Raw genomic sequence first — 27256 nt, 5'->3', positions numbered from 1 at the left:
CCCTCGGTTCGCTCCCTTCTAGCACTGATTCAGCTCATGGCTTCAGAAATACCCCCAAAATACAGCCGCTCCTGATCGCGCGCGGTTCTACTCAGGTACGCTGTTTAACGGCAGCTCTCGCAGAGCCGGTCTGTCAGGCTGGCCTCCACCCGCGCTCCCCTTCTGCCTTCACTGCCCTTTAGCTCCTGAGCTAGCCGGGCTGCTAGCGCTAGCTACCCGCCTGCATGCAGGTGTCAGTGTTGCGCTAGCAGGCTAGGCTAGGCTAGGCTAGGCTAGCTGGGCTAAGCAGGTGTGGTTGATCCTGTAGCTGAGCTGGAGGCTTTCAGATCAGCAGATAATCTTCATAAACTAACAGGAGTAAAGTTTACAGGCCTGGATGTTTTATTCCAGCTGTAATCGTGAGTATGATGGTTTGTGATATTGCTAATAAACACACAGCAGCTAGGCTAGGCTAGGCTAAGCTAGGCTAAGCTAAAGTGTGGAAAACTTTATTGCTGAAGGTAAATAAACTGATATTGTTCTTTTCAGGTATTTTCTTATTGAATATCACTTTATTCTTTATTTAAACTCTGATCTCACCGGATTCCCCAGTAAACAGTTTAATGATGTAGTTTTACATGAGAAAAATATGATATTTCAGTTCTGTGACGTAACTGAGCTTAGAACACACCTGGACCCTTTACCTGGTCTGCACACCTGGCCATCCAAAAACCTCGTATCTCTGAAACAGCACCTACTCAACCTTCAGTAGAAGTCAGTGAAAAAGATGATGTTAATCCAGGTTATTATTATTTTGGAGCATTTCTATTGATCTATTCATCAGAACATTTGGACACAAAGTAAAGAACAACTTCCAGATTCACATCACAGCGGCGATGTTATCTAATAGCTTCCTCAAGTGTCTGTTCTTCTGTCCAGCCTCGAAACTTCCAAAGCTGTGAAAAGTACTGGCACTCATCACTCAGGTAGAGGTGAGTGGAGATACGAGGGTTTAACAGACTTCTGTAGAAGCTGAAGTATCAACTGAAGCTTTTTACTCCAGTAAAAGTGTAAAAGTACTGGTTTCAGAACGACTTCAAGTAGAAAAGTAAAAGTAATGGAAGGAAAACAAAGGCTGAAAGCTTAGGCCTCACCACAGGGGTCTATAGTGCACTACCCCCCCCTCCCCAAACCCCCATTTCTCTAAAAGTCATAATGAGGAGAATGATCTATTAAAATGTTGATGTTAAAAATGTTGGGCTGCACTAGGCTCCTGTTTCAGCTGCAGATCTGCCCATTGAAAATGAAGCATTTCAGTAATATCAGCTCTATTAAAGGAGCGTCTCTGTGCTCTACTGAGCATCAACATGAGCTTCATGGAGGAAAATATGAGGAGTCGTTGTCTAGAAGTTCTGTAAAGCTGCAGAAAGTCAGACTTCAGAGGCGTGTGATCAATAAGCTTTATTGGAATGTAAATGTGGGGCTCAGTCGGGACGTTTCACTGCAGCTCTCTTGAGTCTCTGCCACGGACACAGTCTTCATACTAGACTACAGACGTCTGCTGTGAGCTCGCTGGAGAGTGACGGGACGTGTGCAGGTGTGATGGATCTCTTATAAACCAATAGGGAGTCAGAATGGAGTCTGTTTATACTTCTCATCCAACCACGATCAGACTCACACTTTCCGGATGGAGAGATTTATCTGGAGAGGGTTTTTATTGATGACGAGGAGAAAGTTCAGATAATTGGGTGAAAATGTGAGAAGTAGAAGAAAAAAGTCTGAAAAATAAAGAATTACTGCAGTAAAGTTTAGAGAACCGACATTTCTACTGTAGTAAAGTAATGAAGTATCTGTACTTTGTCATTACTTGACACCTTTCTGATCTTCTGTCCGTTTGTCTGTGTTATAGAAGGACATGGCCTGTGCCAGAGTTCCCCTGGACGAGCAGCAGGTGACCGAAGGTCCGAAAGGCAGAGAGCGGACCCTTCCAGCTCTGGTAAGACATGTACTGTATATTTGTGAGCGAGGCGGGACAGGCAGAATAATTTTATATTTTACTAAATGTATGTATATAATGTATATAAACATAATATTAATACAGTAATATAATCATTTATTTATATATATAATATAACATATATAACATGACCATCATTTTGTTAACACTGTTTTATTCTCATTCTTTCTAACATTTAGAATGTTATTATTTTCTATTATTATTATTGTTTTCTCTGTTTTCTCCCATAATACAGTTGTGATTGTGCTACTTTTTTGTATGTACCAGTGCATATTGTGGGGGAAAAACATAAATAATAGAAGAAAAAAAGTGGTTATTATGATGGTTATTTTTAAAAAGTTTTAATAATATATATTATTATTATTGTTTATTTATGTATTTATTTATTTATTTGCATCATGCAAAAAGAGTAATGCTGTGCAATTAGCAGGAGAGAAAAGTTTCTTTTTCTTATTTATTAATGTTGCACGCTCTGTGAATAGACTTGTGAATACTTTTGTGACCGCGCCTTTAAGTCTGATGTATGTAAATTAGCTCTGTCCTAATTGGTTGGTCTGTGTTTTGATCTTGACGTCCGGGTGATCTGCAGAAGTTGGACAGAAATATGAACGGATTATTAGAGACAGGCTTCTGTGGTTAGTTTGTGCAGTTTGAGTGACCGAGCTGTTGGACTGTGTTTCAGCACCCAGAGCGTAAAGAGGACCGGTGTTTCCTGCCCTATCGACCCCCACCTGAGAACGGCTCACCTGCACAGGTAGAGGAGTTCCTGGAGCATGCTCAGTTCATCTCAGAGGACCTGGAGTGGCTGCTGGCGTTACCCCATGACAAGTTCTGGTGTCAGGTAAACACACCACACAGCTCTCTGACGTACCCCTCGTCCTCTGTGACATATCTGAAGTGTCAGGCCGGGCTGGTATTGCATGTCCAGAAGTATCCGGACAGTGAGTACAGCTGCTTTAAGGTGTCTGACAGTTGTGTAATCTTCACAGAAAAGCTGTGCACTGTGCCCAATGCCAGGTGTGGGCTAGAGGGGTATAAAGCCCCCCAGCATTAAACTGTGAGCAGCGCCATCCAGTATTTTTGGGATGAGTCGGAGTGTCAGAACATCCAACTTCCAATTATCCAACTTAAGAACCTGACCTCACTAATGCTCTTACTCTTGGAGGGGCTGGATGCAATCAAATTCTCCTCACAGCAGTGTTTTAACATCTAGTGTAAAGCCTTCCCAGAAGAGTAGAAGCTGTGACTGCAGCAGAGGGAGGCAAACTCCCAGCTAATACCCCTGATCTCAGAAGAAACGCTGGCAGAGGATCAGGCGTCCACATACTTTTGTTCATGTAATTCTGTATAGATATATGTAAATTCTCTCTCTCTGTCTGAATCAGGTGGTGTTTGATGAGTCTTTGCAGAAGTGTTTGGACTCGTACCTGAGGAACGCGCCACGTGGGACAGACTCCGCCAGCCTGTCGTCCTCTCCAGCCGTGGCAGAAATGCAGCGCAGCCTTCATCGCTCCGTCTTCATGGTCTTCCTCAGGATGGCCACCCACAAAGAGTCAAAGGTTCGCTCTGTCGTTAGGGACCACTCTAGATTTGAGCATCCACAGCGCTCTCACCTGTAGGACTGTCAAGATAATGATTGTTTGTTTGTTATTATTATTATTATTATTATTATTGTCATTTTAAGAGCATGCATGCCACCTGATATGATAATATAATAGAATAGTAATGCAATTACACCATTAATTGCAAAAAATAACATTGAAATATAAAATGATCTCAAATTAATTGAACACACAGCACCCCTTGGCAACACCATAGCAACCATCTGGAAATTGCAGGGATATTTGTGCATTTATTTATTTATTAATTTGGGGTCTAATTATTTGTATTTACTGTTTAAATCGGTACACTCTTTCTTTTAAGTGGTTTAGTTTCTGTAGTGTGTGTGTGTGTGTGTGTGTGTGTGTGTGTGTGTGTGTGTGTGTGTGTGTGTGTGTGTGTGTGTGTGTGCAGCTCCTCCACAGCCTCTAAATGTATTCATTCTGTTTTTCACCCTCTAGGACAACTTCATCACTCCTGCTGTGTTTGGAGAAATTATTTATGACAACTTCCTATTTGACATTCCAAAAATCCTGGACTTGTGTGTGCTGTTTGGCAGAGGGAATTCTCAGCTGCTGCACAAAATGATCGGTATTTCCACCTAAATTACCAAATTAACTGTAGCTCCGCCTCCTCAGTGTATATCACAATACCTACATTTAGAGTTATTAATATTCACCCTAATGAGAGACTGTAGCTCCTCCTCCTCAGTGTATATCACAATACCTACATTTAGAGCGTTATTAATATTCACCCTAATGAGAGACTGTAGCTCCTCCTCCTCAGTGTATATCACAATACCTACATTTAGAGTTATTAATATTCACCCTAATGAGAGACTGTAGCTCCGCCTCCTCAGTGTATATCACAATACCTACATTTAGAGCGTTATTAATATTCACCCTAATGAGAGACTGTAGCTCCTCCTCCTCAGTGTATATCACAATACCTACATTTAGAGAGTTATTAATATTCACCCTAATGAGAGACTGTAGCTCCGCCTCCTCAGCGTATATCACAATACCTACATTTAGAGCGTTATTAATATTCACCCTAATGAGAGACTGTAGCTCCTCCTCCTCAGTGTATATCACAATACCTACATTTAGAGTTATTAATATTCACCCTAATGAGAGACTGTAGCTCCTCCTCCTCAGTGTATATCACAATACCTACATTTAGAGCGTTATTAATATTCACCCTAATGAGAGACCGTAGCTCCGCCTCCTCAGTGTATATCACAATACCTACATTTAGAGAGTTATTAATATTCACCCTAATGAGAGACCGTAGCTCCGCCTCCTCAGTGTATATCACAATACCTACATTTAGAGAGTTATTAATATTCACCCTAATGAGAGACTGTAGCTCCTCCTCCTCAGTGTATATCACAATACCTACATTTAGAGCGTTATTAATATTCACCCTAATGAGAGACTGTAGCTCCTCCTCCTCAGTGTATATCACAATACCTACATTTAGAGTTATTAATATTCACCCTAATGAGAGACTGTAGCTCCGCCTCCTCAGTGTATATCACAATACCTACATTTAGAGTGTTATTAATATTCACCCTAATGAGAGACTGTAGCTCCGCCTCCTCAGTGTATATCACAATACCTACATTTAGAGTTATTAATATTCACTCTAATGAGAGACTGTAGCTCCTCCTCCTCAGTGTATATCACAATACCTACATTTAGAGTTATTAATATTCACCCTAATGAGAGACTGTAGCTCCTCCTCCTCAGTGTATATCACAATACCTACATTTAGAGCCTTATTAATATTCACCCTAATGAGAGACTGTAGCTCCGCCTCCTCAGCGTATATCACAATACCTACATTTAGAGCGTTATTAATATTCACCCTAATGAGAGACTGTAGCTCCTCCTCCTCAGTGTATATCACAATACCTACATTTAGAGCGTTATTAATATTCACCCTAATGAGAGACTGTAGCTCCGCCTCCTCAGTGTATATCACAATACCTACATTTAGAGCGTTATTAATATTCACCCTAATGAGAGACTGTAGCTCCTCCTCCTCAGTGTATATCACAATACCTACATTTAGAGAGTTATTAATATTCACCCTAATGAGAGACTGTAGCTCCGCCTCCTCAGCGTATATCACAATACCTACATTTAGAGCGTTATTAATATTCACCCTAATGAGAGACTGTAGCTCCTCCTCCTCAGTGTATATCACAATACCTACATTTAGAGCGTTATTAATATTCACCCTAATGAGAGACTGTAGCTCCGCCTCCTCAGTGTATATCACAATACCTACATTTAGAGTGTTATTAATATTCACCCTAATGAGAGACTGTAGCTCCTCCTCCTCAGCGTATATCACAATACCTACATTTAGAGTTATTAATATTCACCCTAATGAGAGACTGTAGTTCCGCCTCCTCAGTGTATATCACAATACCTACATTTAGAGCGTTATTAATATTCACCCTAATGAGAGACTGTAGCTCCGCCTCCTCAGTGTATATCACAATACCTACATTTAGAGCATTATTAATATTCACCCTAATGAGAGACTGTAGCTCCTCCTCCTCAGCGTATATCACAATACCTACATTTAGAGTTATTAATATTCACCCTAATGAGAGACTGTAGCTCCTCCTCCTCAGCGTATATCACAATACCTACATTTAGAGTTATTAATATTCACCCTAATGAGAGACTGTAGCTCCTCCTCCTCAGCGTATATCACAATACCTACATTTAGAGTTATTAATATTCACCCTAATGAGAGACTGTAGTTCCGCCTCCTCAGTGTATATCACAATACCTACATTTAGAGCGTTATTAATATTCACCCTAATGAGAGACTGTAGCTCCGCCTCCTCAGTGTATATCACAATACCTACATTTAGAGTGTTATTAATATTCACCCTAATGAGAGACTGTAGCTCCTCCTCCTCAGCGTATATCACAATACCTACATTTAGAGTTATTAATATTCACCCTAATGAGAGACTGTAGCTCCTCCTCCTCAGTGTATATCACAATACCTACATTTAGAGTTATTAATATTCACCCTAATGAGAGACTGTAGCTCCGCCTCCTCAGTGTATATCACAATACCTACATTTAGAACGTTATTAATATTCACCCTAATGAGAGACTGTAGTTCCGCCTCCTCAGTGTATATCACAATACCTACATTTAGAGCGTTATTAATATTCACTCTAATGAGAGACTGTAGCTCCTCCTCCTCAGTGTATATCACAATACCTACATTTAGAGCGTTATTAATAAAATGTTACTTTTTTCAGAGAACATCTTCAATCAACAGCCCGGTTACTACGGTGACCTGAATGAGACTGTACCCTCGGTCATTCAGGTGGGTCACCTGCTCATGGGATGTGTTCAGTAGTGACTGCTTCCGATTTCTGTGACTGTTAGAGTGTAAAAACGTGTGTGTGTGTGTGTGTGTGTGTGTGTGTGTGTGTGTGTGTGTGTGTAGGTATTTGATATGGTTCTGGAGAAGTGTGGACTACAGTCCGAGGAAACAGGAGCCAATGAGCCGCTCAAACTGAACACACACACTCGCCGCACTACCATGACCATGACAGAGGAGGTAACTCTCTCTCTCTCTCTCTCTCTCTCTCTCTCTCACACACACACGTGTATGTGTGTGTAGGCAGGGGAGAATGACATTCAAAATACTGGCTAGTTTGAATCAGGCTTTAGCTGCTTAGATACAAGCTCCACCCACCCTTCCTAATTTACATATCATTTTATCCTTATATACATATAATTTGCATTTGAGCACAGTTGAGGTTTTTGCTCCATCTGTGAGGAAACAAGCACCGCCCACTAGTTATACATTTGCATATGACACATCAGCGTTCTTCACTTCAGTTGGTCCTAATGTTATGGCTGATCAGTGTATAATAATATTGCCATGGATACTTGGTTTATAATTCTGTTTATTATTATGATTATGATTGGAATAAGCCATTATAAAGGAGGAGTATGAATGAATGAACTGTGTGTGTGTGTGTGTGTGTGTGTGTGTGTGTGTGTGTGTGTGTGTGTGTGTGTGTAGGACCTTGCTGACCTGGTGTTATACCTGTGTGACACCTGCACCACCATATATTCTTTCCTGGACATCTTCCCTGAAGCCTGCTCTACCTTCCACCAGCACGGCTTCCTCAACAGGTATCTCATACACACCTTCCTTTAAGGGAGCTCCTACCACACGCCCCCTAGTGGTGCAGAATGGAACTGTTAAACCCGCATCTGGAGGACATGGGCTGTGTGTGTGCTCACACTGCAGTAAAACAGCTGGAGATACCACAGCAACCACCTAGTTACACTCAGACAGCTGCATACAGTAATTAACACACAGCGGTACCCTGATAACCTAGCAACAATCTAACAACTGGTTACCCCAAGCGATACCCTTGCAACCAACATGCAACACCCTAGCAACCACTTTAAAGGAATTGTGTTGTGTTTACTGGTGTAAGTGTACTGGTTGGGTGGGGGCTTTGTTGGGGGTGCTGTAGTGAGACAGTGGTGTGGGATTTGAACCCTCTGTGATGGTTAATGATGGTCTGTTTGCAGGTTGTCGTCCTTCTACGAGGCAGCGGTGCCTGATCTGGAGAAAGCAGTGATGAAGAGGAACTTTGATAAATGGTTAGTTTTCCTCTGAACCCCTTACACCCTGGTTTATCCAGGGGTTGATCCCAGTCTTGTGGAGTTCTATTCTGGGGCCTATGAAACTGATGTTAATTATTATAGTTATGAGAGTACAGACAGGGTCCAGGGGGTTAATGATCATCAGATTAATGACTTCCTCTCCACCTGTCTGGAAAATGCTTAGGTTTTTCCTAAACTGCATCATGGGCAATGATGGTGACATGGTGTTTTTATATATACTGAATATATATATAATTTATTATCTTTATTTTATTTACTGCAAACTAACATGGGGTCACAAAATAATATACTGAGGCCAAGTTAATATACAGAAATATACTTTTATTGTGTTAAAATTAACAATCAATTACCACAATTAATGTAAAATATTATATTGAGGCCTAGATAATGTACTATATATCAAATTGTTGCCTAAATAATCTCTACTCTCTCTCTCTCTCTCTCTCTCTCTATATATATATATATATATATATATATATATATATATATATATATATATATATATATATATATATATATATATATATATAACCTGTGTCATATATCTCTTTGTGTATAAACCATAAACCTAGTGGTGTGTGTGTGTGTGTGTGTGTGTGTGTGTGTCAGTCTGCAGGAGGATCTGTGGAGAAGAGTGTGTCACTCTCGCAGAAGAATGGTGGAGATTACACACCTGCTGCTGCAGCACACCTGTCTACAGCCTGTACTGGAGGGGTACGCACACACACACACACACACACACACACGAGTCTGGCTGTACTTCTGTGCAGCAGATAGTGTCTTCTCCTTCTGGATCTTTACCTTTGATGTGATTGGCTGCAGCACGTCGGTTCACCCTCACGTTCGCCTTTCTCACAGGTCTGAACACACAGCTTCCTTTGTGGAGGACTTTCTTCAGACGTTCACGGCTTTCCTACAAGAGAAGAGGTGAACTTTTTCAAAAGCTTTTTATTAAGTTTAATACTGTACACCATAACAACAGGCACACCATTATTCACCCAAACCCAAAATATAGTTTTTAATGGTTTAATGTTAAAGTTCTAATCAGAACTAGGATCCTCTCCACCAGCATGTGGGAGGAGATACAGGGTTTGTGAGTGAAGTTAAATTTTTATTTCATCATCAACATTTCTGAGTGTCCACTTTCAAATTAGATCACAGGTGGCAATCGTTTGGGTCCAAGCACTAAACGCAGTTATGAAGGCAGCAGAGCACCAGTGATGGACAGTGTGTTTAGACTGGTCTTATTTAAATGACATTTTGGGGAATTGAGGGAATTTGCATGACTGTTAAACTGCTTAAATGGGATGATTACTTTCACAGTTCTCTGTGTTTTACTGTCAGAGTTCAGCAGAAGTTGTTTTATTTGGATCCCCATATTCAATTCTGGGGTCCAACAAACATAACAATTAACAATTTAAAAAACAGAGCAAACACACACACACACAGACACACACACACGTACACCTACATACACACAATAATATAGACAAGTAGCAAAAAGAAAATTACAGTATGTTCAAAAATGAGTATGTTCATCTCAGGTTTATATGAATCGATTCAAATGAAGATTGATTTTCTAAACGCACCCCTACCTTATACCCTCCATACTGCATGCACACCGGCAGTAGCTAAGGATTCATCGGCTCCATATCTGTGAGCTTGTGTCTTTTTATTCATTTTTTAAACTGTATTTTACTATAAATCCTGGGCAGTGTAACCGCCAGTGATCTCCAGTCTTTAATGGCTCTGTAAATAACTGGAATGTATTGCTGAATATCTGGCAGTAGAAGTTCCTCTCTGTTATCTGTTCTAGTTGATCATAAAGGCCTGCTGGGTATTTTAGTTTTTGAGTCCTCCACCTGTTTTCAACCTGTAGCCACTTTCAGTTCGTTCTGCACTTTATTCCTGCTTTTTAATATTTAACCCCAAATCTCCAAACAGCAGCTTTACAGGAGGAGGACGAAGAGGAGATGATCTACACATGGACTACAAGTATATTATGTGTGTGTAATATCTGCTGTCTTCTGCTGTTGTGTTTTGATTGGCAGGTTTTTGGCTGATTATGATGAGCAGTTTCCTGTGGCTGATGACATCAGTCTCCTGCAGCAGGCGTTTCCTCACCTGTATCCTTAATGTTATACACCTTTGTCCACTTTCTCTCTCTCACACACACACACACACACACACACACACACACACACACACACACACACACACACACTACACCTGAATTCACACCCACACACACACTACACCTGAATTCACACCCACACAGTGTGTGAATAAACATTCAGATTATATCAAACCTGTACATTTAAACGGCTTAAATCAGTGCAGTATTGTAAATGTAGTGTGTATAGTGTGTTTGTGTGTATATATTGTGTGTGTGTGTGTGTGTGTGTATATATATATATATATAGTATAAGTTAATAGTTAAAAATTCAGTATTTGTATTTGGTAAATGTTTTCTTTTTTGTAATACTGTACGTTTTTCACTCACCTTTACACCTGACCTCACTCTACCTGCACTAATTCTCTAGGTGCTGTTCTGAACTTCCCTCCAGATCCTCTGTTCTCTACATTCCTGCCTTTCTTTATTTCCTCCCTAAAGCAAACGTTCAGCAACATCTTCACTGTACACTTTTCACCCCTTTTCCCCAAACACAGCCAGTCAGACGGGACATGTTGAAATGAAGCTATGCGGCTAATGTAGCTAACAAGTAATGGAAGCTAATGTTCACCAGTTAGCATTGTATCAACTGCATGTTTTTAAATCCTCACGCACTCTCCATAAAGTGTGTGAAGATATTCAGTAATCTCCAATAGGCTTGAGTATGTGGTTTCTGACACTGTGTGACTCGCTGTTATCTAGAACATGATATGAATGCTATTAGAGCTTCATACTGGATATTGATGTTATTAGAGCTTCATACTGGATATTAATGATATTAGAGCTTCATACTGGATATTAATGTTATTAGAGCTTCATACTGGATATTAATGTTATTAGAGCTTCATACTGGATATTGATGTTATTAGAGCTTCATACTGGATATTGATGTTATTAGAGCTTCATACTGGATATTAATGTTATTAGAGCTGCATACTGGATATTGATGTCATTAGAGCTGCATACTGGATATTGATGTCATTAGAGCTTCATACTGGATATTGATGTTATTAGAGCTTCATACTGGATATTAATGTTATTAGAGCTTCATACTGGATATTAATGCTATCAGAGCTTCATTCTGAATATTAATGTTATTAGAACTTCATACTGGATATTAATGTTATTAGAGCTTCATACTGGATATTAATGTTATTAGAGCTGCATACTGGATATTAATGCTATTAGAGCTTCATACTGGATATTAATGTTATTAGAACTTCATACTGGATATTGATGTCATTAGAGCTTCATACTGGATATTAATGTCATTAGAGCTTCATACTGGATATTAATGTTATTAGAGCTTCATACTGGATATTAATGTTATTAGAGCTTCATTCTGGATATTAATGTTATTAGAGCTTCATACTGGATATTAATGTTATTAGAGCTATGCGGCTAATGAAGCTAACAAATAATGGAAGCTAATGTTTGGTTAGTATTGTAGCAACTGCATGTTTTTAAATCCTCACGCACTCTCCAGAAAGTGTGTTCAGTAATGTTCAGTACTCTCCAATAGGCTTGAGTATGTGGTGTCTGACACTGTGTGACTCGCTGTTCTCTAGAACATAAGCCGAAGTTCATTATTATAGCTTTTTTTTTATTATTATCCATGTTTATTTAAAGACATTAGCCTTTTAGCTTCAGTGCAGAGCTAAACAATGTCAGACCAGCTACATCTGTGGTGAGTAAATTTCCTTCAGTGAAAGCAGCGTGTGTTCTGCTCCTTAACCTCCTCCTCCTCTCAGAGATGACACTCGGACGTCGTACCTGCTGCAGGCTGTAGAGTCCGCGTGGGACAGCACTGGGAAAAAACGGCCTGCCACCGCATCGGCAGCCAATCAGAGCAGTGAGAGCGGGAGCAAGGCAGGCTGGGACACAGCACCAGCCCAGATGGAGGCAGCGGGAGGCGGGGCTCCGATGGGGGAGGAGCGTAGAGGGGCAGAAGCGATGATGGACATCCCTCGCAAAGGAGCTAATGTAAGCTTGAGTGCAGCTCAGGGTGGAAAAGCGCCCGACTGAGACGAACACACCTCTGTTCTCAGACCAGCGCTTATCTCCACTTTTCCAGCCTAGTGTTCGACTCGCCAACAATAAGAACACACACATTTAGCATGTTTTCTCTCTGACACTACATGACCTGCAGGGGGCAGTGTGCACTGTGAGCACTGGAGAGTTGGAGTCTTTGCTCTGTCATATCCGTGACCTGCTGCCGGATCTGGGCGAGGGTTTCCTGATAGCCTGCCTGGAAGAGTACGGCTACGACGGTGAACTGGTCATCAACAACATCCTGGAGGACAAACTGGCTCCAGAACTCAACAAGCTAGACAGATCAATGCCCAGGTACACACACATACACACACACACACACACACACACACACTCTCTCATTCAGAATAAAGATTCTTTAAAAAACGCCTTCTGTAAACAACTACTTAAAATTATTCTAAAACCACTATGAATTATTTTTAGTAACTATATTAATTGTTTAGTATCTGCTATGAATTATTAAATAACCAATATTTAATGATTCCATAACTGTGAAGTATTCAATATCTACTATGAATTATTCAGTTTTTATTACAAATAAAATGTTGATGTTTTTTCCCCCCCAAGAATAAGTGTTGTACTTACTGCCCCCCTCAGGCAGGTGAAGGAAGTGCCACCCTCAGTGATCAGCTCCAGATCTAATGTGTTTGACGACGATGAGTTTGATGTGTTCAACCGTGACCAGGTGGACATGAGCCGTGTGTGGAAGGGCAGGAGGTGAGGCTACACACACACACACACACACACACACACACATATATGTATGTGTGTGTGTGTGAGAGGTAAACCTTCATGGTTGTTGGTCTGAAGGTGTTGAGGTGTTTGCATGCCTGTACTGTAGGTTGGTTGATGTTGTTGTCGTGTGTGTGTGTGTGTGTGTGTGTGTGTGTGTGTGTGTGTGTGTGTGTGTGTGTGTGTTACAGACAGGGGGAGAGTGTGCGTGAGATGCTGAATGATAAACGTCACGTTGACGAACAGAGAGAGCGGTACCAGAGCTACCAGACCGTTGTGGACGAGGTCCCCATAGCACCCGACCAGCCCGGTAACCAAGGAGGAGCTTATGCGTTTGATGACTATGACGACGAATATGACGACACTTACGACATCAACCAGGTGGGAGCCAACGACCTGGACGAGGATGACGAGATGCTGAACCGCAGGTATGTTTAACCTCATTAATACATTAATAAAAAAAATCTGGATATTAATGTTATTAGAGCTTCATACTGGATATTAATGATATTAGAGCTTCATACTGGATATTAATGATATTAGAGCTTCATACTGGATATTAATGCTATTAGTGCTTCATACTGGATATTAATGTTATTAGAACTTCATACTGGATATTAATGTTATTAGAGCTTCATACTGGATATTAATGCTATTAGTGCTTCATACTGGATATTAATGCTATTAGTGCTTCATACTGGATATTAATGTTATTAGAGCTTCATACTGGATATTAATGTTATTAGAACTTCATACTGGATATTAATGCTATTAGAGCTTCATACTGGATATTAATGCTATTAGAGCTTCATACTGGATATTAATGTTATTAGAGCTTCATACTGGATATTAATGTTATTAGAGCTTCATACTGGATATTAATGATATTAGAGCTTCATACTGGATATTAATATTATTAGAGCTTCATACTGGATATTAATGTTATTAGAGCTTCATACTGGATATTAATGCTATTAGAGCTTCATACTGGATATTAATGTTATTAGAGCTTCATACTGGATATTAATGATATTAGAACTTCATACTGGATATTAATGTTATTAGAGCTTCATACTGGATATTAATGATATTAGAGCTTCATACTGGATATTAATGCTATTAGAGCTTCATACTGGATATTAATGATATTAGAGCTTCATACTGGATATTAATGCTATTAGAGCTTCATACTGGATATTAATATTATTAGAGCTTCATACTGGATATTAATGTTATTAGAGCTTCATACTGGATATTAATGATATTAGAGCTTCATACTGGATGTTAATGTTATTAGAGCTTCATACTGGATATTATTGTTATTAGAGCTTCATACTGGATATTAATGTTATTAGAGCTTCATACTGGATATTAATGTAATTATTGTTACTTCATATTGTCTAATTTCTTTAATTTTGAGTTTCCTATTAATGTATTAAAACCTGTGAGGATGTAGACAATCAGCATCTTAATAAAATAATGAAACATTAATCAATAACTAAACTTTGCTGTATTGAACGCATTGATTCTGGATTTGAATGGGAGTGGCTGAGGATGTTTATTCACTGCCCCCTGTAGGCCCTTCACCACACCGCAGGTGCTCAGAATGGGCCGGAAGGGTCAGGAGGAGGAAGATGAGGGAGAAGAGGAAGAAGAGCAGGTAAGCTTCTTTCATACGTTCTTGCAGGTTTTACAAGACTTGTCTCGTATCCTGGAGAACCTGGTTCTTCTCACTTTTCTGAAATGTTCAACAGTGTTCAAGCGGTCTCCAAATACCGCCTACAGACGTTCAGCTCCACCCCCTTTCAGAGCTGAAGGACTGCTCCGGAGTAAAGCACCAATTAGCAGTTAAATACCTTTACCTGATACAGTGGCAGCTTAACAGACATGGGCACTGAACCCACATCCCTAAACCACAGAGCTGCTCACCGCTGCCCAGCAGAGGTCACTCAGCTCTATTTTCACCAACCAATGGCTGTGTGGTTATTAAAATATTCCAAAAATTGTCCGAAAATCTCAGTTATTCTTTACAGTTGAACACAGTTACTGTACCTTTAAGACAGATATATATAATGAGCTGTGTTCTTCTGAACTGCAGTATGAGTGGGCGGGGCTAAACTGCAGTAGGCTATATGAGTGGAGATATGTAAATTAGTTGGTTCTTGTGATATGAGGGAAACAGGGACTGCAGGACTGGGGGAGTGAACGAAGTGTTCGGGAACTTACAGACTTACAGAGTAGCTCCACCCATGGCAGCCAATCAGAGCTCTTTTCTGCTTCATACATCACCACAGCAACCAGTGGGAGCTTTAGGGTTCAGAAGGTCGCCGCCCACTGCGATTAATAGAGGGGAAAATCTTCACTAGTGAGTTGCGGACAATGCAGCACTGAATTTCCACCCACTAGGGGGCGCAGTATCTGCATAATGTTTTTGTTTGCTGTTTTAAAGAATTCTATAAGGAACATAGATGTAAGAAGAAAAAAAAATATATATATATATGTTTTGAGTTTACTGAGTTTTAAAAGTGTTTATATTCTTACTAATACTATTATTATTAAATTTCCTTACTTTAATAAAATGAGGGAAATGCATGATGAAGGTGCTCTAAACAGTCTGTTTAATTGTAAGAAGAAATCTGAGGGATAAAGATCATATAAAAATTAATTATTAATGTTTTTCTAACATTATATGAAGAATTATTGGTGAATACATAATAAAAGTCTCTATCTGTATCTTGCATATTGAATGTGTGTGTGTGTGTGTGTGTGTGTGTGTGTGTGTGTGTGTGTGTGTGTTTCAGCAGGAAGACGCAGTAAGGCGAGATCAGTTTGTGCAGGACCCCGCGGTGCTCAGAGAACGTGCAGAAGCCAGACGATTGGCCATGCAGAGCAGGAGAGGGTAACGTTCCCCTGGATCCATTACAGCACCTGATAAACCTGGGCGGAGCCTATATAGGTCAATACTCATATAATGGTCAGATAAATCCACTGACGATGCTTGTTTTTGTCCTTTTGTCCAATAGCTACAGACCGCCTCCTCAGAGTAATGTAGCGGGCGGGCCTAAGGGGCGGGGCCAGACGCAGGAAACCGTTCTGGATCGGCGCAGGAAGGAAATGAACAAGAGCCGAGGAGCCAATCACAATCGCCGAGCCATGGCGGACAGGAAGAGGAATAAAGGCATGATCCCGTCCTGAGATGAAGAAAAGTCAAAACACACCAAGCTGACTGTGATTAGACCAGTCTGGACTGGAAAACACAAGAACATCACACAGGAAAGGAGGATGTTCTGCGTACTAGATACTGACTGTAGCATCTGTTTAATCTTAACGGGGAAGTCCACCAATCATTTAAATTTCCCACATAAAACACCTGATCAAGACGTAAACAGACTCATTCAGAGTTGTTTTTTTTTTTGGTTTTTTGGGGGGGGGGTTTGGTGTGAAGTGCTTGGTTCTAGATAATCTCCCCCAGTCAGAGCTGTGGTTCTACAGTGGAGGTGAAGGGAAGCAGACGTCTGAAGCTCTAATAATAAAAGCTCCTCACAGAAAGTTCTTCACCTAATGGTGATGAAGACGCTGCCTGATGCCTGAGACACGGTTCTACCAGAGTTCTGAGAAGAGCTCGGCTCTAGAACCTGCTTTTAGAACCAGATCATTAAAATGGTGGAGGGATACATGCTGCAGGGTGTAGTGCGGCTACAGAAAGTAGTCCCTAAAGAAAACTGCATTAGTTCAGATTCTCTATTCACTATTTTACCTTCATCATCATCATCATCATCATCATCATTCCATATAAAACTCAGAAGACTCGTGTAGCTGCACTGCTGGGTTTGGGTAGGAAATAAATTATGGGCTGTATCTGTGTTGTTGTAGTCATGGTGACTGACACCTGCTTTCATTCACCTCCACTGTACAGAGATCAGAGTGGGTCAGTTTCTCTACAGTGAAGCTCAGTTTCACACCGGACCCCCGACTCTGGCTGAGCTCAGCTCTCACTCTGAGTTATGGGGGAATTTTGAAAATCTGGTGGAGTTCCCCTTTAATGTTGTCACCTTGGTAACAAAACCTCATATCTTTAATGGAAACCTTCTTTTAATTTAAAAGGATAATTTTGTTGATAACTTCTGATGGTCCATTCAAAACGGGCTTTTCCAAATTAATAAACAAAATTAATGAATTCATTAAATTACATTAATAATAAAACATGAGGTTTTGACTGACGTGAGGCGTCATCGTGGACGGTTACAGGCCTTCACTTTTTATAAGATGTGCATTGATTGATTCTTGAACCCGTTCTGAGTTCTAATGGGTTCTAACTGGGTTTAAAGGTAAACCAGAAGTTTAAAGGGAACCAGAATATATTATCTATTATTATTATTATTATTTTCTCTTTTTTTTTCTTTTATGAAGTCCAGACAGGACGAGATAAACCAAAGTGCTAACAGGGCAGCAGAGGAGCCTTTTTGGTGCCATGATGTAACAAATGTGTTTATTGGAACAGAAGCAGAGCACTGTACAAACTACTGCACTGTCAGAACAGGAGGGAGAACGTTCAGTCTTAGAACCAAGAACACTGACGGTGAGCACCCCGCTACAGACGTCTAGCACATTAAACACCCCAATGAGTGAAATCATCTCAGATCTAGTTTACATACCTAACATGAGTGAAGATGATCAGGTTATTCAGCAGATTTCTAGATGGTGTTTGTTTAATGTTATCTAGAACCTTGTTCCACTGGCAGATCTGTTTGTAACACTGCAAAGCCAAATGCATTATATATTATTAAAAAAGGCCAAATTTTATGCATTATTTCTTGGAAAAGCCAAAATAATGTGAAATATTTCTTGAGGAAAAGAAAGCTAAAATATTTACAATATTTCTTGAAAAGGCAAAATGTTCTGAAAAAATGTCTTTAGGAATCAGGGGGGGCTAAAATATTTGCATTTTCCTGAACCAAACTATATTTTCAGTCGTATTTATTGACAAAAGCTTAATTTTCTGCATTCTTTCATGGAAAACAGCAAATGTGTGTAATATTATTATTATTATTAATGATTTAATGCATTATTTCTTGAAAACCCTAATGTTGTGTATTATTCCTCAGAAAATGAGGAAAAAGTTCAGTTTTCTACACAATAAAGTTTGAAAACTGTCACTTTCTCTGAAAAATGAACTTTACGAGAATAAACTCTTTAACTGGATGAATTCACTCTGAATAATAAACGTTGCGTGATCTGAGGGTATTCCTCCAGCTGTGTGAGTGAGGAGCAGCAGATGTTTAGAGCAGATCTGAGATGGTTTCACTGAGAGATCGGGTTCAGCAGAGATGCTAATGCTAACGCTAGTGCTAACAGTTCAGTCTCCAGGTCAGTTCAGGAGCAGCACAAACACCAGGAGAAGGGCTAGAGTGCCAACTGCAGTGTGTGTTTCTTACTACAGCTTTGAGCTTCATATGGCTCCGCCCCCTCTCCCCATACACTCAGCAGAGGTACGAGAACACGGTTAAATGAGGAGCAGCTCTGAGTTTTGAGATCTTAAAAATTGAGAATTCAAGTTCCAAACAATAAATACAGTTTTTAAGACTTTCCCAGGTCGTGTGTGTGTGTGTGTGTGTGTGTGTGTGTGTGTGTGTGTGTGTGTGTGTAAGCAAAGGTGTGATGCGTTGTGTTTCATATTTAAATGCTTGAGGAAAGCTGTTCTGACTGCAGTACTGCGAGCAGCCACTTCGCTGCTGTTACCTGTTGCTGTTTCCCTGCAGGTCAAAATACAAAATAATACTATATAATAATAATATTAATAATAATAAAGAATACTACTACTAATAATATTAATAATAATAATAATAAAAAACTCTAAACTGATTTCAGTTATTAGCAGCACCCAGTTCCCCATTTCATTTGAATTTGATGATTTCATGAGAATGTGTTAGTTTGTCAGACTCACATAAAAAAATACATACAATAAGGTAAAACTGGCCTATGAAGGAGATTAAAATTTACTGCATACGATAAAAAGTGATGTTTATATTAAAATGAACTGGGAAAAGCTAAGAATGTTCATCATGAAGGATTTTACATGCTGAAATAATCCTAGTAAAAATCACATTTTCACTTTTTTTGGTCATATTTCAGAATGATATCTGTAAATTACCCTGTAACTTAAATTATTCATATTTTTTTGGAAGCAAAATACATTATTATAATTATTACATATTATAATTGAACAATTATTATATCCCTTTTTAAAAAGTAAAGTTGAACTTTCTACAGTTAGGAGAATCTGGAGCTCTAATTGGTTCTGAGCTGGACCCCCAGGCTGAGTAAGGTGGACACGCCGCCGAGCCTTTGTTTAAAATCATATTTTAAAATGCCTAAAAATTTACTTTAATGAAAGCAGCAATTCCATATTTCTATGAATTAATTAATGAAACTTATTAGATAATTTTATTTAATAAGTATATAATTAATATATATTAATTATGTACAATATATATTATTACAATATATATTAATTATATACTTATTTAATAATTAGCTGGATATGAAATAGTTCAAATCGGCTCTACCTCATGTGTAGCTTTCTTATTTATTTATTTATATTTGATCTATATTCCTGTTAGTAATAGATCAGTTTATCTGTAGTGAAGCATTTGTCCAATCAAAAACTTTCATTCCATTAAGGGTCACGGAGTCTGATAATAATGATAATAATAATAACAATAATAATAATAATCAGCAGAAGAAGAATTGTGGAAACTGTATACTGGCATAGCGCTAAAATCTCATATCACTGTAACTGAAGTTGGACTTTTCTTCAACTGTTATCAGTAAAATATATATTTTAAAATGAAATTTTAAGAGAAGCTCGAGATTTCAGCCGGTCGATGTGAAGAATAAGCTCATTCTGCAGCAGGTGGGGCAGGTGGTGCAGGTGGAGTGCTGGGCAGTACTGCAGTAATGGGGTCTTTCTGGTTAACACCAGGTTATTAGACACGCCTGCATGTTCAGACCAGGTTCAGCTGAGCTTAAATAAACAGAAGTAAAGAGAGGAACAGATCCTCAGGGTCAGTGAGGAGCCGGGCCTGGTGTGGTGACGTCCAATCAAATGAGTGCTTTTGTGTTATTGGTGAAAACATAAGAAGCAGCGCCTCCTGATACCAGCCTTCACATCAGGGTCCGTACCCCTCAGCCCCCCGGCCTTCATCCACACAAACAGCCTTAGAGAGGACCCCATGCTGGGAAAGTCTGCAGCAGATATTTAAAGGAAGCAGGATCCTCAGGGTCACGCAGAGGTCAGACGTTAAGGTTAGGAGAGCAGTCTCTGAAGAGGTCAAGGTTCATTCCCATGGAGAAGCTCCAGCTTTACAGTACAGGGTTTGGAGAGTGGAGCGGGGGGGAGGGGGGTCTCGGTACCAGTCCGTCAGTGAGAGCCCGCCCCACTTCAACAGAAATTACCTGCAGTGAAGAAGAACAGTGGAACAGCATCACAGTATTACACACTGTATTTACACACTACATGTCCAAATGTTTGTGGACACCCCTTCTAATAAATGCATTCAGCTACTTTAAGCTGCACCCATTGCTGACACAGATGTGCAAATGCACACACAGCTTGTCTAGTCCCTGTAGAGAAGAAGTACTGCCAATAGAATAGGACTCTCTGGAGCAGATCAACATCATGACCCTATTGGCTCCATGCTGCCTGTGTTGGAGCTCCAGCCTGCAGCAGTGAGGGACCTTCTCAAAGGAGAACAGTTCTACAGTGGAACGTGTGTGTGTGTGTATGTGTGTGTGTGTGTGTGTTGTACTAACCGAATACACTGCGTTTGCAGAGAGGGCAGGTTTGCTGCAGCAGAAGCCACGGATCCACACAGTCTCTGTGGAACTCATGAAGACACGGCAAAACCCGCAAACACTGCACAACACACACACACACACACACACACACACTCCTATCAGTCCAGATTTGCTGACATAAAAAAAGATTTGTACAGGTAAATAGAGTGAGGAGAATAAATTGTCTGTGTGTGTATGTGTGTGTGTGTCAGTGTGTGTGTGTGTGTGTGTGTGTGTTACCTGGTTGTTGTTGTATTGCTCCAAACACACAGCACAGCTGTCTGTCTCTGGCTGACCGTGTGTCGGGTCAGTCCAGGCTTTGGGCTGCCGGTACGTTCGGGTCTTTAACGATGACAGGTGTTTCAGCAGGTCCTGCTTTGGGTGCAGCTGAGGAGAGAGGGAGCATCAGCACTGATGGAGATACAGAAGAGCAGACTCCCCTGTTTGGCCAAACCCTCACTTGAAGACTCAGTGACGGAAGCTCACCTGTAGGTCATCGTTGAACTGGTTGTCCTGGTACTGCCAGCGGGCGTGAACTATGACCCCAGTGGACAGAATCAGGGCCACCAGCACCACCGTGTTCCACAGCTGCTGAAGGTACTTCTGATGAAGCCGAGGGGAAGCGGGTGGAGGAGACAGAGGAGAAGGCTGAGCTCAGCTGGTTTATCAGCCCTTTATTACTTTATTATATTTAATCAGATCAAACCTGGTTTATAAATTCCCTCACAGTGAAAACACAATACATACACAATAAAATACAGCATATAAACACATTACCTTACACTACACATTCACTACCGCACTGATCCAAATACACCAGCTATTAATATGTAATATGGATACTAATATATGAGCTATAAATACAACTAATAAATATAACAATTTTATAATAAATAGGGAATATGCACATAAGCATTTAGAAATAGGAGTCTCCAACGTAAGGAAAACTCTACTATGTACTATGTATATTGGGCAAACAATAAATGTAGAGAATAAAATATATAAAAAATAAAATAAAGAAATAATATATTTATGCCTTTTTCTTTGATCAAAAATATACTAAAATGATATAATTATTTGTGTATACATATACCATCACTTTTTTTAAGGGTATTTGCATACATTTCAGTTTTACTCTGTTAAAATTACAATATATATGATTATCTACATTTATAAATATATTTTTAATAAAAGTAATTTATACTTTTTTAGGTGATTGGGGTAAAAGGGCTCATATTCTATAGTTTTTATATTTCAGGGTTTTCCTTACTGAAAGTGATCTTGACTGAAGTTAAAAGTAAAATGCTTTAAACTGCTTATCAGACAACTGTCCGAATACTTTTGGACTATGTAATGAACACCTGTTTGCTCATTTTGATGGCATGGACGGTGGGGGAGTGGGAGTGGTGGGTATGTTACACACACTGTTGGAAATGTAGATTTTCTGTGGTTCGGGCCATAAATGTTCTGAAGCAACTACAGAGCATATGCTCACTTAGGTGTCCCTAAACTTTTGACCGCAGCATTTTCATACCTGCACAGGTGAGTTAGTCTCTCCAGTGCAGATGACCCCCTGCCACTCCCCATAAAGCCCCCCTCTGGAGCGTCCACAGCTCGACCACAGAGTCAGAGTGGCCCCCTGTAACACACACCAGAGAAATATCACACACCCACCGTGACGAAGCCAGCCCTAATTCACTATATGTCCAAAAGTATGTGGACACATGCTCCTCCTCCAGTGCTTCTCCTGAAATCAAGGTATTTTTCAGGAGTTTGTCTCTCTCTTCTGGGAAGGCTTTACACTAGGTGGTGGAACATTGCTGTGAGGAGGATTTGATTGTACTCAGTCCCACAAGAGTGAGAGCATCAGTAAGGTCAGGTTCGGATGTTGGATGATTAGTTCTGCTACTCCAACTCATCCCAAAAGTACTGGATGGAGCTCCACCATCATTCCATTAGGGGTCATGTGATCACACCTGCTCCGGAGATTACACAGCTGGGTGTGCATACCTGAACCCCTACAACTGAATTAGAAGGGGTGTCCGAATACTTTTGGCCACATCTCATAGCTTCATCACAGTGATAAAACACAGTGCACTGAAACGTCTTACCAAGTTATTCTGTAGAAATGTTTTGTATGTGATTTTCGCAGTTGCATGAAGACCTCTAAAAAGAATGAAACATATTTACAGAAAAATAAACATTAAAAATGTAATTTTATAAAATGATCAGAAAAATATAAATGTATTAATTTTATTATTTTGATTTAAAAGATGTTCAAACCTGAGTAGAGCTCCGATGAGTTTGGTGACGTTCTCTGAGGTCTGAATGATGATGACTGGCTTAGAGAGAACCTGTGAGAGGTCCATCTATGCAGGTAATAAAGGTATAAGATCAAAGGCAGTGAATTTACCATCCTCCTTCAATCAGAAGATACACCACAGCTAAAACACCGTCATCTATTAATACTTATCAATTACAATCCATGATTAATCATTTGTACAGCAGCACTAATCAGGTCTTCCACTAAGCACTGCAGCCTGTTAACAGTTGGTAATGGCTGCTAAGCAACAACAGTCAACGTTTATTACCTGCATGACCAGGATGTTTATATTAGTCTAGACACTTACTAGTTAATATCTCAGCTATAGCGCACTACTGTGGTCAGTTTAGGAGATTACTATGTCTACTATCTGTTTAGTAGATAGCGAGCTAGCCAAAAGTATCTGAACATTTTAAACACACCCGGACAAAAACACACACCTGTCCAATACTTTTGCCTGCCTATTCTAAGCTGTTTACCACATAGACACAATATGGACAAAACTATTGGGACACCTGCTCATTCTTTGTCTCTACTGTCCAGGGAAGAAGGCTTTCTATTAGATTTTCGAGGAGCATTGCTGTGAGGATTTGATTGCATTCAGCAACAGTAAGGTCAGGATGTTGCATGCATGATCAGCACCCACCTCATCATCCCAAACACATCTAAAAGTACTGGATGGAGCTCCACCACCATCATTCCAGAGAACACAGTTCTTCCACTGCTCCACAGCTCCTCAATGCTGGGGGGCTTTATACCCCTCTAGCCCACGCCTGGCATTATTAGGCAGCATGGAGCCAATAGGGTCATGATGTTGATCTGCTCCAGAGAGTCCTATTCTATTGGCAGTACTTCTCCTCTACAGGGACTAGACAAGCTGTGTGTGTGCATTTGCACATCTGTGTCAGCAATGGGTGCAACTTAAAGTAGCTGAATGCATTTATTAGTAGGGGTGTCCACAAATATTTGGACAGATGGTGTATATGTAAATATCTATAGCTACAGAAATCTCACTTATAAATAAATGCCCTCTTATCTTCATCCTTTCATCTCAGATGTGACTGTTCCGATACTTTCATAATAATAAACAATAATACAAGAAAAGTATTATATTATATATTGTTATTTATTATATTTTTATTATATATTTTACAATGCAAATATATCATTAATGGTGTAAAATCATTACCTGGGTCACTAATACAGAATCTGTGAAATGTGATGTGTGTGTTGTAGAACAGTGTGTGTAATTAAGGTGTGCAGTACCTCTCGCACTGTGTTCTGGTTGAGGACGAGGATGATGAGCGCAGACGCCCCCAAAACGAGCGCTCGCTTCATCTGCAGAGCAGAAGACACACAGAATGACTCCGTCTGAATCAGGTTTCTAGTGTCCAGTAATGTAGTCATTTCCCAACTGTGTAAAAACACTGTGTAAAATTAAATACAATTTTCATAAACAATAAAAATTATAAAATATAATTAATTAATTCTTTTTTTATATAAAATAAAATGTTATAGAAACGTAAGAATGTAATAAAGGCCCTGACTGTTCATTTACCATGTTCTCTTTATTACAATTCATTTACATTTTACATTGTGTTTTAAGCACAGATATGGAAATATTAATCATGCTGCAGTAGACTCATTTACTAAGCTCAGTATTAAATTAATCAGACTGTAATTCAGGGCTGATATGATGAGTTTTATCATCATCACATTCATCTATTCTGCATATTATCATCATCGTCATCATCATCATCATTATTATTACTATTGTTATTATTAGCATTACTATCACTACTCTAATTATTACTATTATTATTATTTTACTATGATGATGATTACTATTATTATCATTATTATTATTATTAACTGAATACATAACAGAAATAATAACACATTATTAATATTAAGGCATTATTATTATGACTACTATAACTATTACTACTATTATTGTTATGGTGATGAAGATGGTAATGATTATTAGCTAAATACATAATAACAGTAATAATAGCATTATTATTCTTATAAAGTACTACTATCATTACTATTATTATTATTACTATGATGATTATGATCTTTATTATTATTATTATTATTATTATTATTATTATTACCACTTACCATAATATGACCATTGTTATTATTATTAACGTTACTATCGTCACTCACCTTGTTGACCACTGCAGCAGCAAAGGATTCCTGGTTGCCATTAGAAACAGCGCTGCCTTCCTCCATCTCAACAGGTACCACCCCTATCCAGGGGTTCTTCTGTTCTTCATCAGCACCTTCCTCCTCCTCCTCCTCCTCATCCTCCTCCTCATCATCATCATCATTTCTACTGACCTCACTCCCTTCATCTTCATCACGGATCTGTAGAGCAGATTTCATCATAATTCATCATTCATCTCCACCATTAAACAGTTCAGCAGGCCTGGCGTATGTAAATAAGCTCCGTTCTGATTGGCTGTGGGCTCATTAAAAAAAAAACAATAACTATTCAAGCTCAAAGAGCTCAAACCCAACTCCTCCCAGCCTCAGCATGAATCGGGTCAGGGCTGAGGGGGTCGTGTGTGTGTGTGTGTGTGTGTGTGTGTGTGTGTGTGTGTGTGTGTGTGTGTGTGTGTGTGTGAGACATCCCAAAAACAGGCCTATAGCTGCAGGTTGTGAGGCGGGACCTCCATGACCCAGGGTTGTCCTTCCTTGGAGCACCACTGGTAGGGTCAGTACTGACCACTGCATACTGCAGGAACCCCCCACAAGACCTGATACCTGATGTTCTGAAGATGTTCTGACCCAGTCATTATCTAGAACCTCACAATCTGGTTCTTGTCAAAGTGTCTCAGGTTCTTGCGCTTGTCCATTTTTCCTTCATCACCTTCAGGAACTGACCGAGCTCCTGTAGATCCACCCCCTGCCTGGAGAGACTGGACCCAGCGGGTCAGGGTTCTGCTTCAGAACTCACCAGCCTGAGATCTCCTGCCAGGTCAGGGTGGTCCTGCTCCTCTTCGTGGTGGGGGTCTGCAGGCTGGGTGTGCAGGCTCTCCTGGAGCACCTGACCCTGCAGGATCCTTGGATCCAGGTCCTGCTGCACCAACACCTCCACCAGAGCGACCCGCTCCGCCCACAGCGCTGCTCCACCCGGCCAGAACCACACCGCCAGCAGCAGCGCCCACACCCCGCACTGCCTGCCCGCAGCCCCCATAGCCGGGCTACCGCTGCCGGAGAGCCAGGAGGGAGAGGGAGAGCAGCGGAATGGTGTCTCTCTACCCCCGCCTGTCTCTCTCTACCCCTGCCTGTCTCTCTCTGCCCCTGCCTGTCTCTCTCTGCCCCCGCCTGTCTCTCTCTACCCCCGCCTGTCTCTCTCTGCCCCTGCCTGTCTCTCTCTGCCCCCGCCTGTCTCTCTCTACCCCCGCCTGTCTCTCTCTGCCCCTGCCTGTCTCTCTCTACCCCTGCCTGTCTCTCTCTACCCCTGCCTGTCTCTCTCTGCCCCTGCCTGTCTCTCTCTGCCCCCGCCTGTCTCTCTCTACCCCCGCCTGTCTCTCTCTACCCCCGCCTGTCTCTCTCTACCCCCGCCTGTCTCTCTCTACCCCTGCCTGTCTCTCTCTACCCCCGCCTGTCTCTCTCTACCCCCGCCTGTCTCTCTCTACCCCTGCCTGTCTCTCTCTCTCTCTCTCTCTCTGAACTCCAGCCTGTAAACAAACCCGACTTCTTCTCCTTCTGCTGCTCACTCTCACAGCGCACAGCCCACCAGGTGCCGCCTGCTGGCGAGATCGAGAAACTACAGCTCAACAACAGGGGTAAATAAAGCAGTGAGGGTGTAAATAAAGCAGTGAAGGGGGTAAATAAGGCAGTGA

General features: G+C 40.6%; 2 protein-coding genes across 7 annotated transcripts; one reads left to right on the top strand and one right to left on the bottom strand.

Moving 5' to 3' along the window:
* On the top strand, positions 1 to 18828 carry ascc2 (activating signal cointegrator 1 complex subunit 2). Of its 5 annotated transcripts, none has more exons than XM_072664461.1 (20): positions 1 to 95; positions 919 to 971; positions 1889 to 1975; positions 2679 to 2837; positions 3382 to 3555; positions 4057 to 4186; positions 6891 to 6958; positions 7082 to 7195; positions 7667 to 7779; positions 8188 to 8259; positions 8893 to 8997; positions 9142 to 9210; positions 10335 to 10409; positions 12208 to 12439; positions 12606 to 12802; positions 13106 to 13225; positions 13432 to 13668; positions 14819 to 14900; positions 16042 to 16139; positions 16264 to 18828. In XM_072664461.1, exons 3-20 carry the CDS (start codon positions 1895 to 1897, stop codon positions 16433 to 16435), a joined length of 2298 nt encoding a protein of 765 aa, XP_072520562.1. In that variant the 5' UTR covers positions 1 to 95; positions 919 to 971; positions 1889 to 1894; the 3' UTR covers positions 16436 to 18828. The 5 variants fall into 5 exon arrangements, with proteins under 5 accessions (XP_072520562.1, XP_072520565.1, XP_072520563.1 ...); XM_072664462.1 differs by lacking the exon at positions 1 to 95 and adding an exon at positions 214 to 398; XM_072664464.1 differs by lacking the exon at positions 919 to 971.
* rnf215 (ring finger protein 215) lies at positions 17701 to 26776 on the bottom strand. Of its 2 annotated transcripts, XM_072664466.1 has the most exons (10): positions 26365 to 26776; positions 25572 to 25772; positions 24666 to 24737; positions 23360 to 23445; positions 23188 to 23242; positions 22611 to 22715; positions 21563 to 21679; positions 21317 to 21463; positions 21053 to 21155; positions 17701 to 20695 (listed from the first exon to the last, which is right to left on the bottom strand). In XM_072664466.1, the coding sequence occupies exons 1-10, from the start codon at positions 26602 to 26604 to the stop codon at positions 20682 to 20684; spliced, it is 1140 nt and encodes a 379-aa protein (XP_072520567.1). In that variant the 5' UTR covers positions 26605 to 26776; the 3' UTR covers positions 17701 to 20681. The 2 variants fall into 2 exon arrangements, with proteins under 2 accessions (XP_072520567.1, XP_072520568.1); XM_072664467.1 differs by lacking the exon at positions 21563 to 21679.
* Between the last annotated feature and the right edge of the window lie 480 nt (positions 26777 to 27256).

This window comes from Salminus brasiliensis, chromosome 20 (genome assembly GCF_030463535.1).
Source record: "Salminus brasiliensis chromosome 20, fSalBra1.hap2, whole genome shotgun sequence".
Classification (NCBI taxonomy): domain Eukaryota; kingdom Metazoa; phylum Chordata; class Actinopteri; order Characiformes; family Bryconidae; genus Salminus; species Salminus brasiliensis.
The sequence above is the reverse complement of the archived record's forward strand: the minus strand, read 5'-3'. Positions and strand labels throughout refer to the sequence as shown.

What these genes read in the sequence shown, in the direction of transcription:
- ascc2 (XM_072664464.1), top strand. Translation starts at nt 1,895, where the DNA reads ATGGCCTGTGCCAGAGTTCCCCTGGACGAGCAGCAGGTGACCGAAGGT. An exon ending in CTGTACCCTCGGTCATTCAG is followed by an intron (nt 6,959 to 7,081) that starts GTGGGTCACCTG and finishes GTGTGTGTGTAG; the next exon opens with GTATTTGATATGGTTCTGGA. An exon ending in CCATGACCATGACAGAGGAG is followed by an intron (nt 7,196 to 7,666) that starts GTAACTCTCTCT and finishes GTGTGTGTGTAG; the next exon opens with GACCTTGCTGACCTGGTGTT.
- rnf215 (XM_072664466.1), bottom strand. Translation starts at nt 26,604, where the DNA reads ATGGGGGCTGCGGGCAGGCAGTGCGGGGTGTGGGCGCTGCTGCTGGCG. An exon ending in TGGCAGGAGATCTCAGGCTG is followed by an intron (nt 25,773 to 26,364) that starts GTGAGTTCTGAA and finishes TCTGCTCTACAG; the next exon opens with ATCCGTGATGAAGATGAAGG. An exon ending in CATTTCTACAGAATAACTTG is followed by an intron (nt 22,716 to 23,187) that starts GTAAGACGTTTC and finishes TGTGTGTTACAG; the next exon opens with GGGGCCACTCTGACTCTGTG.